The 12,820-nt window shown below is 38.2% G+C and overlaps 1 protein-coding gene across 1 annotated transcript; it reads left to right on the top strand.

Moving 5' to 3' along the window:
- The first annotated feature begins 71 nt into the window (after window positions 1-71).
- Window positions 72-11,445, top strand: LOC125250448 (alanine aminotransferase 2-like). The gene is made up of 11 exons (XM_048163025.1): window positions 72-813; window positions 1,161-1,250; window positions 1,397-1,505; window positions 2,849-2,982; window positions 3,143-3,386; window positions 3,507-3,586; window positions 4,149-4,285; window positions 5,528-5,702; window positions 6,314-6,469; window positions 9,236-9,348; window positions 9,621-11,445. The coding sequence occupies exons 1-11, from the start codon at window positions 709-711 to the stop codon at window positions 9,709-9,711; spliced, it is 1,434 nt and encodes a 477-aa protein (XP_048018982.1). The 5' UTR covers window positions 72-708; the 3' UTR covers window positions 9,712-11,445.
- Window positions 11,446-12,820: the final 1,375 nt, after the last annotated feature.

Genomic DNA, 12,820 nt, shown 5'->3' on the forward strand with positions numbered 1-12,820 from the left:
TGCATATTTGCATTTTATTTTTTATTTTTTTGACATTAATTGAATTTTCTGTAAATGTTTGATGAATTATAGAAGCCAAAACTTTGTTTTAATATAATTGAAGTAGATGGTAAATTGAAGAAAAATGGATATGCATAGTTTGAATTTTAATTTATGTATACTTTGACTGGATACACAGACAAACATTAAGCTCCACCTCAAATGTGATGTAAAGAGACATTTGTGAAGTATTAAAATGATTTATGTAGAGGTATTTAAAATTATTTCACTTACTAGGCTGCTTATGCTTACTTAACTTGCTATTAGGTTTATACTATATCAAGAATTTCAAAAACTTGAAATTCTGATTTTAGTCAGACTTTATATAGACATGATTCCAAATGAGATGTTAATACTGTAGATGATTTCCATTCATCTCCTGTGGTGAGAAGTTAAGCAGGGAATAGTCATCTATTTATCTTGTACTGTCTTTGTTAATGTCTCAAGAAACCCGGCCCATTATTGGGAACTTTGCTCCCATGTATAAGCAAAATCACCATAGGATGAAAGATTCAGGTTTAATAATAACTAAAACTCATGGTAAGGAGTGGTGAACATTTGGCTAACTGTTAAGATCTTGCTGAATTCAACTGGTCCAGGAAGAGAACCCATCAAAAGGAACCAAATAATTTAGACGACAATTCAAAATCTTCACACTGAGAAACAACAATGTCCTTCCTGAGAGAGATCAGCCCATTGGTGAGGAACACGTTTGTCTCAGAGAAGGATGTTTTATTGAGACTCGCAGCACAGATTGCAGCTGAAATACAACAGGTGTGGTATTCATCTTGTATTCTTTTATAATGTTAATATATTTGGTGCAAATTCTTCTGATGTCAAGTAGAAATTAGGCAGATGGCAACATGGATAGGTTGTGTGACATGCCCTTATTTGTGGGAGGAAAAAAAACTCAACTTTTTAGTGTTTGACTTTTACATTTTTATTCACTTTTGTGTCATATTGTAACTAGATAAACAATTCAAAATCTGGGTCCTGAATTAAAACCAGTTAACTGATTTACTGAACTGACTTGGTGACTAAGCTGACTAATGCTCTGATTTGAACATATGGTTCATTTTATGACTCAAGAACATTTTTAATTTTACTTCAAATGATTTTAGGGTGAGAGAAAGGACTATATTGAGGTTCTTGATTTGTCTTCTGGAGATCTCCACAGAGGGGGAATAAAACCCATCACCTTTGTTCGTCAAGTAGGTAGCACCTTTCTACCAGTCACTCAGTTGTATGGAGAACAGAAAAAAAAAATGTGTTGGGAGAAATATTATTTCTTAACCTATGCCTTTAAGAGAAATAGGAACAGTTCTCTTAAGGCTCAGTGTTTTTTTGCTATTTTCAGGTCCTTGCTGCTTGCTTCTATCCAGCACTTTTGGAGGATGACAGTCTGCCATTAGATGTTAAAGAAAGGGCAGATGATCTCCTTAGGCAATGTGATGGTGGAAGCGTAGGTAAGCTTTTGTCCCTGCCCAGTAGATATATTGGCATACCTTGCTGTTTTCATACATTTAAGTGCCTTGCACTGTACTAAATGTTTTCGTGTTAAAGTTGTGAGAGTTGAGGATTAACATGATAAGAAAAGTTCAGTTGTCAAATGTTACAACTTTAACCCCCGGTTTCACAGACAAGGCTTAAGCTAGACCTAAACTAAAATGCAAGTTTGAGCTGTTTCAACTGAAAGCAAAATGTACTGATATATCTTAAAATATGGCATTGCCATTGTTTAGTCTCAAGATGCACACCAGTAATGATTTTTTTTTTTTTGTGTACATTAATAAAAGCTACTTAAAGGGTTAGTTCACCCAAAAATGAAAGTTCTGTCATTTATTACTCACCCTCATGCCGTTCCACACCTGTAAGACCTTCATTAATCTTCGGAACACAAATTAAGATATTTTTGTTGAAATCCGATGGCTCCGTGAGGCCTGCATAGGGAGCAATGACATTTCCTCTCTCAAGATCCATAAAAGTACTAAAAACATATCGAACTCACATTTAAATTAGTTCATGTAAGTACAGTGGTTCAATATTAATATTATAAAGTGACAAGAATATTTTTGGTGCACCAAAAAAACTAAATAACGACTTCAGTGATGGCCGATTTCAAAACACTGCTTCAGGAAGCTTCGGAGCATAATGAATCAGCGTATCGAATCATGATTCGGATCGTGTGTCAAAGCGCCAAACTGCTAAAATCACATGACTTTGGCGCTCTGAACAGCTGATTCCACATGCTGATTCATAACACTCCGAAGCTTCCTGAAGCAGTGTTTTGAAATCGGCCATCACTATATAAGTCGATATTTTGGTTTTTTTTGCCGCACCAAAAATATTCTCATCGCTTTATAATATTAATATTGAACCACTGTACTCACATGAACTAATTTAAATGTGTTTTTAGTACTTTTATGGATCTTGAGAGAGGAAATGTCATTGCTCCCTATGCAGGCCTCACATCGGATTTCAACAAAAATATCTTAATTTGTGTTCCGAAGATTGAGGGTGAGTAATAAATGACAGAACATTTTTGGGTGAACTAACCCTTTAAACTTCCTAATTGAACTAAGGCCTAATCCTGGATTAGGCTAAGACCTGTCTGTGAAACTGGGCCTAAGGGATCAGCTTCAAATTAACTTTAAATTTAAGCATTCCAATTTTTTTTTTTTTTTTTTTAAACACTGTGGACAGGCAGGTCTGATCAAATGTTAATTGAAGTATACTGTATGAATCGCATGATTGTAGTGTTGAATCCTTTCATCTGTGCATGCTTATCATGTAGTGACAATCTCTTCAGGCTCCTATACAGATTCGTGTGGAATCACCAAAATCAAACACGGCTTGTCTAAGTTCATTACCAGGAGAGATGGAGGAGTTCCTTCCTCACCTGATGACATATTCATCACATCTGGGTCACAGATGGCTCTCATGGTTTAGTCAACAAAATTCATTTATCATCAGACTTTTTCTTCATTTTAAATGTTTTTAAAAGCAAATGCACAAATATACAAAAAAACGTTTCTTTGAAAATATAAAATTGGTCGTGAGAAGTGTTACTTCATTCCAGACTGAGTAAATGTTTTCATTGCAGTTTATGCTGAAGCTGCTGGTTCAGAGCAAGGTCCCTTGTCAGACTGGTGTGCTCATACCTGTGCCCACCTATGCTTCCTTTACCCTGGCTCTGGAGGACCATGGTGCTGTCATCATACCTTACTATTTGTGTGAGGAGCAGGGCTGGACACTGCAGGTGGAGGAGCTTCGCAGAGCCCTCCATGCAGGTAGAAGGACCTGCAATCCAGTAGCGCTTTATATCTGCAACCCAGGGAATCCTACAGGTAAAGTAATAGATTATCCTTATTATTATGAGAAATCTGTGCCATCTGGTGACCAAAAGTTGAGAAAAGGAAAATGGCTTCTTGGAATTATGAATGGATGAATGTTGCTTTGATTATCAGGTCACATACAGAGTAGGAAGTCTATAGAAGAAGTGATTCGGTTCGCTGCAGAAGAAAGGCTCTTCCTACTAGCTGATGAGGTTAGTTTTTCTCAGGTAATGTAAGAACTCTCTATCATTAAAACTGAAGTCCCTTTCAAGGAAAGTCTGTTCACTCTGGGGCCATCACTCAACGCCTCCAGGCAGCTATATCGGGCGTCCAAGTCCTATCTACTTGAATTGGGGAACCCTGAAATCTCAAAAACAGACCTCAGCATGTGTCTCGAAAAACTGATTTTTCTATAGTTTCTATAGCAACTGGAGCTTCTAACAGCAGCTGCAGTGACACGATGACTTTACCTTTTATTTAGAAGGTGGGACTTATTTTGCCATTTTGCGTGTTGCACTTTCTCCCATTCATAAGAAATATAAGTGCACTGTCTTGGTAAAATACTTGGAGGGCCACCTTCCATCAGAGTTTAGCTCTAGCCTTAATTAAACACATCTGAACCAGCTAATCAAGGTCTTCAGTATCACTAGAAACTTTCAGGCAGGTGTGTTAGAGCTAAACCCAGCAGGAAAGTGGCCCTGCAGGAGCAGAATTGGACACCTCTGCTCTTGAACCCTCCATTGACATGATCGTGAGCTGTATCTTTCTCTTCAGGTGTATCACAGCTGTGTGTATAGAGAAGATACTAAGTTTGAATCCTATAAGAAAGTGTTATCAGAAATGGGCTCTACTATTTCCAGCACTGTGGAACTGGCCTCCTTCAATTCTGCCTCCAAGGGCTTCATGGGAGAGTGAGTAGCATGTTGTGCTCTTGAGTATTATATCGATCCTTATATTAATATTAGGGTACAATGGGGCTAAAGGCACATCTTAAGATCATCTTAAAAATGTACTTTTCACTACTCTCAAAGTGTATGACTGCAGAAAAAAAAAAAAAAAAAAACATTTGTATTGAACATTGATGGAACATTTGTTTAAAAATCTAATAAATGTATGAGGTGGCGAGGGGGGCCTTTTACCCCACACACGGGGTAAAAGGCTCCCCAGCATGGGGCAAAAGGCACACAGTATTGATACAAATACTTTAGCTAAAATAATGTTTTTAATAATGTCTAGTTTAATACTTGTTCAAAAGAATCACTTTAGCAAAGTTTGTACTATTTTCTGTTTATTTTGATAAATAAAAGAATTCATTTTCATTCAATAAATATAATGTCATTAAAATGTTAATATAAAAATATATTTAAAAATACATACAAAATACAGATATTTTAAAAATACGGAAATAAAATTATTTTAAAAAGTAAAGATTCTGAAAGCATTGGAGGAGATCCCATAATATTTAATATAGATTTACAGTAGTAACAATAAATTATATTTTATTATATGATATGATTAATATCATATTTTTACATATGATTGTTTCATTATAAATATGAATATTATCTCTTAGGTGGATACCCAATTTGATATATGATATTTATTATCTGAATCAAACCATGTCACATCAAAATATGGACCCCCAACAGCAGGTGCACTTTTTACCCCAAATACCATACTAATACATATTCTGCAATTATTGAAAAATTGTTTCTTTAATTACCTTGAACAAAACTGAAAATCATTAAGAAGACCTTTGTCTGAAAATATAAACATTAATTTAATCGATTCTCATTTGCTACTTAAATCAACAACATCTTAGAAACCATCAAATATTAGATCAGACTACCTCAGAATCAACTTTGCACTGCTGTCCGTGATCATGTCAAGGATCAGACGAATTTGCATGTGCATCTTGAAAAGCGGATGTTTAGGGAGTTTTTTGTGCCATCTAGTGGTTTTGGAGGAAAATAAAATCCAAGGCGCCTTTTGCCCTACGGCTCCTTTGGCCCCGTTGTACCCTACTCTGGATAAAAAAATAATAATAATAATAATGGTAGTGGGCCAGTTAGTCTGATGGTTGCACTATTATTTAATCACCAAATGGAGTAAATAGCAAATCTGTCTCTTCTCTGACCATTCTTTGGGTTCAGGTGTGGGCTTCGTGGTGGCTACGTGGAGCTGGTGAATCTTGACCCAGCGGTGAAGGAATATACTCGTATACTTTTTTCCACTAGGTCCAGCCCACCTGTTGGTGGACAAATTGCACTTGACCTCATGGCGGATCCTCCAAAACCTGGAGATCCTTCATTCCCCACCTTTTCTGAGGTTGGTGTGCTCCATATGAGTACTTAAAGGATTAGTTCACGTTAAAATGAAAATTACCCCAAGCTTTACTCACCCTCAAGCCATCCTAGGTGTATATGACTTTCGTCTTTCTGATGAACACAATCAGAGTTATATTGATAAATGTCCTGACGCACCCAAACTTTATAATGGCAGTGAACAGGACCAAGTATGAGGCTCAAGAAAGTGCATCCATTATAAAGTACTCCACACGGCTCCGGGGGTTAATAAAGGCCTTCAGAAGCGAAGCAATGCATTCAAGAAAATATCCAGATTTAACAAGTTATAAAGTAAAATATCTAGCTTCAGCCAGACCGCCTTCCGTATTCAGCTTATGGTGAAACTGTAACGCCTCTCGCAGTTCAAAAGCTTACGCTACATCCTACACCTTCTGTATTCAAATTATGAAAAAAGCATAACTGACACAACATGGATTGACATCATTCAAAATATCTCATCCTGTTCCTTCTACTTAAAGATCGGAATACATAACATTGGCATATGGAGGAATATTAGTTAAACCAATTATCTATCTATTATCAATTATCACAACTTTTTGATTTTGAATGACTAAATAATATTTTTTCTGTCAGGAGGTCCAGTCCATTAAAAATATGATGCGTAAAAATGCTTGTCGGATTCAGGAGGTCTTTGCTGAGCTACCGGGGATCAGCTGCCAGCCATTGAAGGCAGGATTTTTTGTCTTCCCCTGTCTACACTTCCCTCCAAGGGCAATAAAATGGGCCAAGGTGAGAATCTGTGTGTTACACCAATTTGTAAATGACACTGAATTAAAAGTACTACTGTTGTTAAATAATAGTTATTCCAGAGGAGAGATATATTAGTGGTGGGCATAGATTAATTTTTTTAATCTAGATTAATCTAACTGTAATCTTGGATTAATCTAGATTAAAATGGCTAATTTGAATTCTGCCGAAGGCATTCAGAATATGTGTGCTACCCAAATAATGACTAAAAGCAAGTCTTTGAGAACGGGTTTCTCAAGCCAGGTGGCGCATTAGACCAGGGGCTCATCTCCTGTTTCCAAAATGCATCACAAACTGCTTGAGAAAGCTGTTCTACTATGATAATTGGTGATGAAAATAATGTTCAATAAGATTTACTTGTGTTTACTAACTGTTTATTCAGTTAAACATGAATTTTGAACTGTAGGCCTACATAAGTCAGCTTGGCTGATAGAGCTGTGCTGACGTGCTTGCCTCGGTTGCACTCAAACATAGTAGTTTGATGACGACTGTTCCCCTGCGCTACATCAGTGCTTGACCCGGCATCTTCCGCATTAGCTAAGGGATGCTTTGCGTTTAGCTGGTACTTGAGACTGGAAGGACTCCTACAGTAAACTAATTCCGCATTGCACAAGGTGCAAACAACCTTAGTCTTGTCAAGGTTTCCATTGGGAAGCATCTTAAAAATAAATTTTCCCTGAAGCAAACCCGGCGGCTTCATAGCTGCATCCATGTTAGCACGTCACGTTTGATGTGGTAATTTCACAGTAGGCACAGGTTCGAAGACTCGTTCCTGCCCCCTATAGTACAATTCGGCTAGGTATACATCCGCGCTAAAATATCAAGGTGAAAGTCATCATAGCTTGCGTAGTGTAGACCCAGCTCCCAACCCAACTTTGAGAATAGATTAACGGCGATATTTTTTTATACGCCCGATAAGAGTCTCACGTTAATGCAGCATGTTAATGCCGATAACGGCCCACCACTAATATATGTATATATATATATATATATATATATATATATATATATATATATATATATATATATATCACCACCAATGGCTGTTTCAAATCCTGGAAACAACTGCCACAAAAAACTCTTGGTTTGTAAAGTAGTAATTTCACAGTGAAAAAGAATACATTCACACTGGCAGTCCAAATCCAATTATTTGTCTATCCAATTGGAATCTGATCTAAAATTATTGAGTGTCCACATTGTGTACCACAACTGTTCAGATCCAATCTGTGTGTCCCATGCCACTCTTTATTTTCTGCATTGGTTTCTATGGCAATGACTTTGTGTTGGTAGGTATACGTCAACAACAACAACCGCAACATGGAGGGGTTTGCAGTACAGATATTTACTAATTTACAACATGACAATGTGTAGCCACCACACTAGAGTACTGCGTCTTATGAAGGAGCGGCAAAAACATAGGAGGATGGAATTAGAGGTAGCTTGAAACAGATTTGTCAAAATCGCATTTCATGTGATGTTTTTGCCGTCGGATTTGGACTGACAGTCTGAACGCAGCCAAAGTGAACAGGGATTCTCCAAAAGGGAAGTTCAGTGTATCGTAGTCAGCCTTATAATGGTCTAGTGCTGCTTTGCTGCCTCAGGGCCTGAACACCTTGCAGTCATTAAAGGACAGGGCTTGACATTAAAGGTCCCGTTTTTCGTGGTTTTTTGAAGCTTTGGTTGTGTTTATAGTGTGCAATATAACATGTTCATGTTTCGTGTGTAAAAAAACACAGTATTTTTCACATAATTTACTTATCTGTATACCACTGTTTCCACTGTCATAAAAACGGGCTGATGACTTCCTTGTTCTATGAAGTCCCTCCTTCAGAAATACGTAACGAGTTCTGATTGTGCCAGCGGTTCCTGTGTTGTGATTCGACAGCAGTTTAGCGCATCTTGCCTGGAAAGGTCACGCCTCTTACCATAACGTGGAGATGCACGCGCTCAGTGTTATTGTAAACATGTCTTTAATTTTATCCTATCAATTTGAGCCGGAATCAGACCCAATGATTGGACTGCGGGATGAAAATAACAGCGTTTCGACGACATGGCGACAAACACACTCTACAAATGCAACTCTTGTGTATTCCTGTGGGCGGAGGTTAGTCAAAAAACTGTTTTAGTGACGTCATTAAAGAAGGAAGTAGAGGGATGTAGTCCAAACTGGCCGTTCGATGTAGGCGACTTTTGTTAAATAAAATATCTCGCTTGGCATTGAACTTTGAGCTTTAAAATTTTACAGATTTTATTTATACTCTAACAACAACATTACACACTAACTAAAGTTTGAAACATGGGATCACGAAGAACGGGACCTTTAACTTTTTTACTCACCAGCACTGTGGCTAGTGATTTTCCAAAGTTATTAGCCACTCAGCAATTTCGCTGGCAACAATTTTGACATCGATTCATTTTCCTCAAATCCCAAAGTGATCAGTCAATGTACGGCTTAAAAATAAAAATGCAAGGACTTTCAGATTTCTGATCGAGTCTGTTGGTCTCTACATATGGCTGAATGCAATACTGATACTGAAGTGAGACTAGCATAGCAGTGTTGGCAGATGTCTAGACACATGATGTGAGTTGTGACCCATGATCAATTACAGTGTCTTCAGTCAAGCCATCAACTAGTTAACACTGAATAACTAGCTAACCAGTCACAGCAGTAAAGAAATCCCTTTAGCCAATACTTACCTAATTGTAGTTTTCATGTTTTCTACCATTAAAATTATTTTCTCTTTGTAGAAAAGGCAGATGGAACCAGACATGCTGTATTGTTTGCAATTGCTAGAGGAAACGGGTCTGCATGTGAGGCCGGGCTGTGAATATGGACAAAGAAAGGACAGCCATCACATTAGGTTGTTGCTCTGCCAGTGTTGTATGAGTGATGTGAATGCTTACCTCATAGAAAACATTAAATCATGCTATAAAATGTGAATTTATCATTACTTTTTATCTGACAGATTTCATTGTTGTTTTCAGTTGCCAAATTCTGATTAAATTACAGCCAGTTATGCTTACCACAGTAGACATTCAAATAAACTGTAAACATTAGCTCTTCTTAATTGTAAGCATCATCTGTGTATTCCATAGATTCTCTGTGAAAACCAAATTCTTAATTGTTTCTCAGGCTTTTGGTGGCAACTCATGAGGACATCATGGAGGATGCTCTACAAAGACTGAAGACATTCCACATGCGGTTCATGAAGGAGTTTTCTTAGTGCCATCTTATTTGCTTTTGTCAGATTATGAGATTTGTTTGAAAGTAAATTGAAAATGAAATTCAAAACATTGCTTATTTTCTTACAGAGCTGAGATAGATGGTCAACACCCTTTGATTTGATTTAAATTTCTCTGTTGTAAGGATCATCCACTGACCCAACAATGATACCCAGTTGCATTGCTGCACGTTCTTTTTGTGGTGCGCAAAGTAATTTAGTTCCAATTAAACACTTTGTCGGCCTCAAATTTAGGTTGAGAGGTTACATGTATATTGGCCATTGTCTAATAAATTATTCAGACATTTGATTGTAATTGTATACTTTAGATTGGAATCCAAATAAACACGTACAATGTCACTCAGAGTCTTGCACCAGCCATGCATGTGGATTTCATGGTCACACACTCGCCAGTCATGGTCATTAGACAGAGGTAATTGACTAATACTATTTAGATGGCCACCCATGCTTGTTCTTTTCTAAAAGTACTTAATTTAGTACCCAAGGATCTGTACACACTTAAAGCAAGATTATTTCTAGCCAGGAATCATGACCATTATAGAAATACGATGACCAGTTCTATTTTCTCTAATAGTTACTTTAATAGTGCCTAAATAATTAATAATTTAATTTCTCATGGACATAATATTACAGTAATCAGAGGTTAACCCTATTTAGTCAAGTAACACTGTCATTCTAAACAGAAACTCCTGTTTTAGCTTTCAATGTCTAAGTACACTGCTCAAAAAAATTAAAGGAACACTTTGAAAACACATCAGATCTCAATGGGGAAAAATATCATGCTGGATATCTATATTGATATGGACTGGGTAATGTTAGGAACAAAAGGATGCCACATGGTCTGATGGAAATTAAAATGATCAACCTACAGAGGACTGAATTCAAAGACACCGAAAATCAAAGTGATGATGCAGCAGGCTAGTCCATTTTGCTGAAATTTCATTGCAGCAACTCAAAATGGTACTCGGTAGTTTGTGTGGTCCCCACGTGCTTGTATGCATGCCTGACAATGTCGGAGCATGCTCCTAATGAGACAACGGATAGTGTCCTTGTGTATTTCCTCCCAGACTGGTCCAGGGCATCACTATGCTCCTGCACAGTCTGAGGTGCAACCTGGCGGCGTCGGATGGACCAAAACAATGTCCCAGAGGTGTTCTATTGGATTTAGGTCAGGCGAGCGTGGGGGCCGTTCAATGGTATCGATTCCTTCATCCTCCAGGAACTGCCTGCATACTCTCGCCATGAGTCTGGGCATTGTCATGCACCAGGAGGAACCCAGGACCCACTGCACCAGTGTAGGGTCTGACAATGGGTCCAAGGATTTCATCCCGATACCTAATGGCAGTCAGGGTGCCATTATCTAGCCTGTAGAGGTCTGTGCGTCCCACCATGGATATACCTCCCCAGACGATCACTGACCCACCACCAAACCGGTCATGCTGAATGATGTTACAGGCAGCATAACGTTCTCCACAGCTTCTCCAGACCCTTTCACATCTGTCACATGCTCAGGGTGAACCTGCTTTCATCTGTGAAAAGCACAGGGCGCCAGTGGCAGACCTGCCAAATTCTGGTGTTCAATGGCAAATGCCAATCCAGCTCCATGGTGCGGGGCAGTGAGCACAGGGCCCACTAGAGGACGTCGGGCCCTTAGGCCACCCTAATGAAGTCTGTTTCTGATTGTTTGGTCAGAGATATTCACACCACGCCATCCTGGAGGAGTTGGACTGCCTGTGCAACCTCTGTAGGGTCCAGGTATCGCCTCATGCTACCAGTAGTGACACTGACCCTAGCCAAATGCAAAACTAGTCAGAAAAGATGAGTAGGGAAAACAATGTCAGTGGCCTCCACCTGTAAAACCATTCCTGTTTTGGGGGTCGTCTCATAGTTGCCCATCTAGTGCACCTGTTGTTCATTTCATTAACACCAAAGCAGCTGAAACTGATTAACAACCCCTTCTGCTATTTAACTCACCAGATCAATATCCCAGGAGTTTAACTGACTTTATGCTATTCTTCACATCCTGATAGCCATCTCACGTGACGCTTTTGTTTGCGCTCATGTGTTTTGGAGGAGGCATGGCTTTGTAGAATGCTCTGAAGGGAGGGTGGAATATTATGCTTTCAGCTTGCTATTGCTAGCCTGTCTGAAAATGACCAACCCTACCTTTAGCTAATCAAGTCACCTTTATTTATATAGTGCTTTATACAATACAGATTGTTTCAAAGCAGCTTTACAGTGATAAACAGGAAAATGATTCAATGATGCAAACAGTTTAATTCTGCTGTAAAGCAGCTCTAAAAATAGTGTCATTGTTCAGCACAGACCCCTATGCTTCAATTCCTCCTCCCTCAATATGCTGGTGTGATGTATCCCAAGCAGATAGATAAAATATTCTGAAGGATAACAATCCACAATGACTTGTGATGCAGCCTCAATCACACCATGTTCGTTCACTGACCAGTGGAGAATTGACCCCCTGACTGAGCCTGGTTTCTCCCAAGGATTTTTTCCCCCGTTTGTCACCAATGGAGTGTAGGTTCCTTGCCACTGTTCCCTCTGACTTGCTCAACTTTTACTTATAAATCACTTTCAAAACCATTAGAATGGACCAAAGTGCTATCCATAAAAAGTAAATAACTATAAAACAGAAAAAGCGTGGTCTCCACTACGCCTCAAACAAGACCGTGGAACAGTTAGGAGCATGCTCTGAGAGAATTAATATAGATTTACAGTAGTAACAATAAATTATATTTTTGATATATTTTTAAATATGATTGTTTCATTATAAATATGGTAATTATCTAAATATGGTAATTATCTCTAACCTAATTTGATATTTACCATCTGAATCTAACAATGTCATGTCAATAAATGGAAAAATCCGCTAGCCTACTTATGTTAATTATTGTGCCTTTAGCCCCAACAGCAGATGCGCTTTTTACCTCAAATACCATACTTTTACATATTCTTCTGTTACTGAAAAACTGTTGCTTTAATCACCTTGAAAAAAACTGAAAATAATTAAGTAGACCTTTGTCTCATATTCAATAAATTTTAGCGATTCTCATTTAAATAAATTTTAGCGATT

The sequence above is a fragment of the Megalobrama amblycephala genome, linkage group LG17 (genome assembly GCF_018812025.1).
Source record: "Megalobrama amblycephala isolate DHTTF-2021 linkage group LG17, ASM1881202v1, whole genome shotgun sequence".
Classification (NCBI taxonomy): Eukaryota; Metazoa; Chordata; class Actinopteri; order Cypriniformes; family Xenocyprididae; genus Megalobrama; species Megalobrama amblycephala.

Excerpts from the sequence above, each read along its gene's own strand:
- LOC125250448 (XM_048163025.1), top strand. The coding sequence starts at position 709 with ATGTCCTTCCTGAGAGAGATCAGCCCATTGGTGAGGAACACGTTTGTC. Across the intron at positions 814-1,160 it reads TTGCAGCTGAAATACAACAG|GGTGAGAGAAAGGACTATAT; the intron begins GTGTGGTATTCA and ends AAATGATTTTAG. Across the intron at positions 3,387-3,506 it reads CAACCCAGGGAATCCTACAG|GTCACATACAGAGTAGGAAG; the intron begins GTAAAGTAATAG and ends TTTGATTATCAG.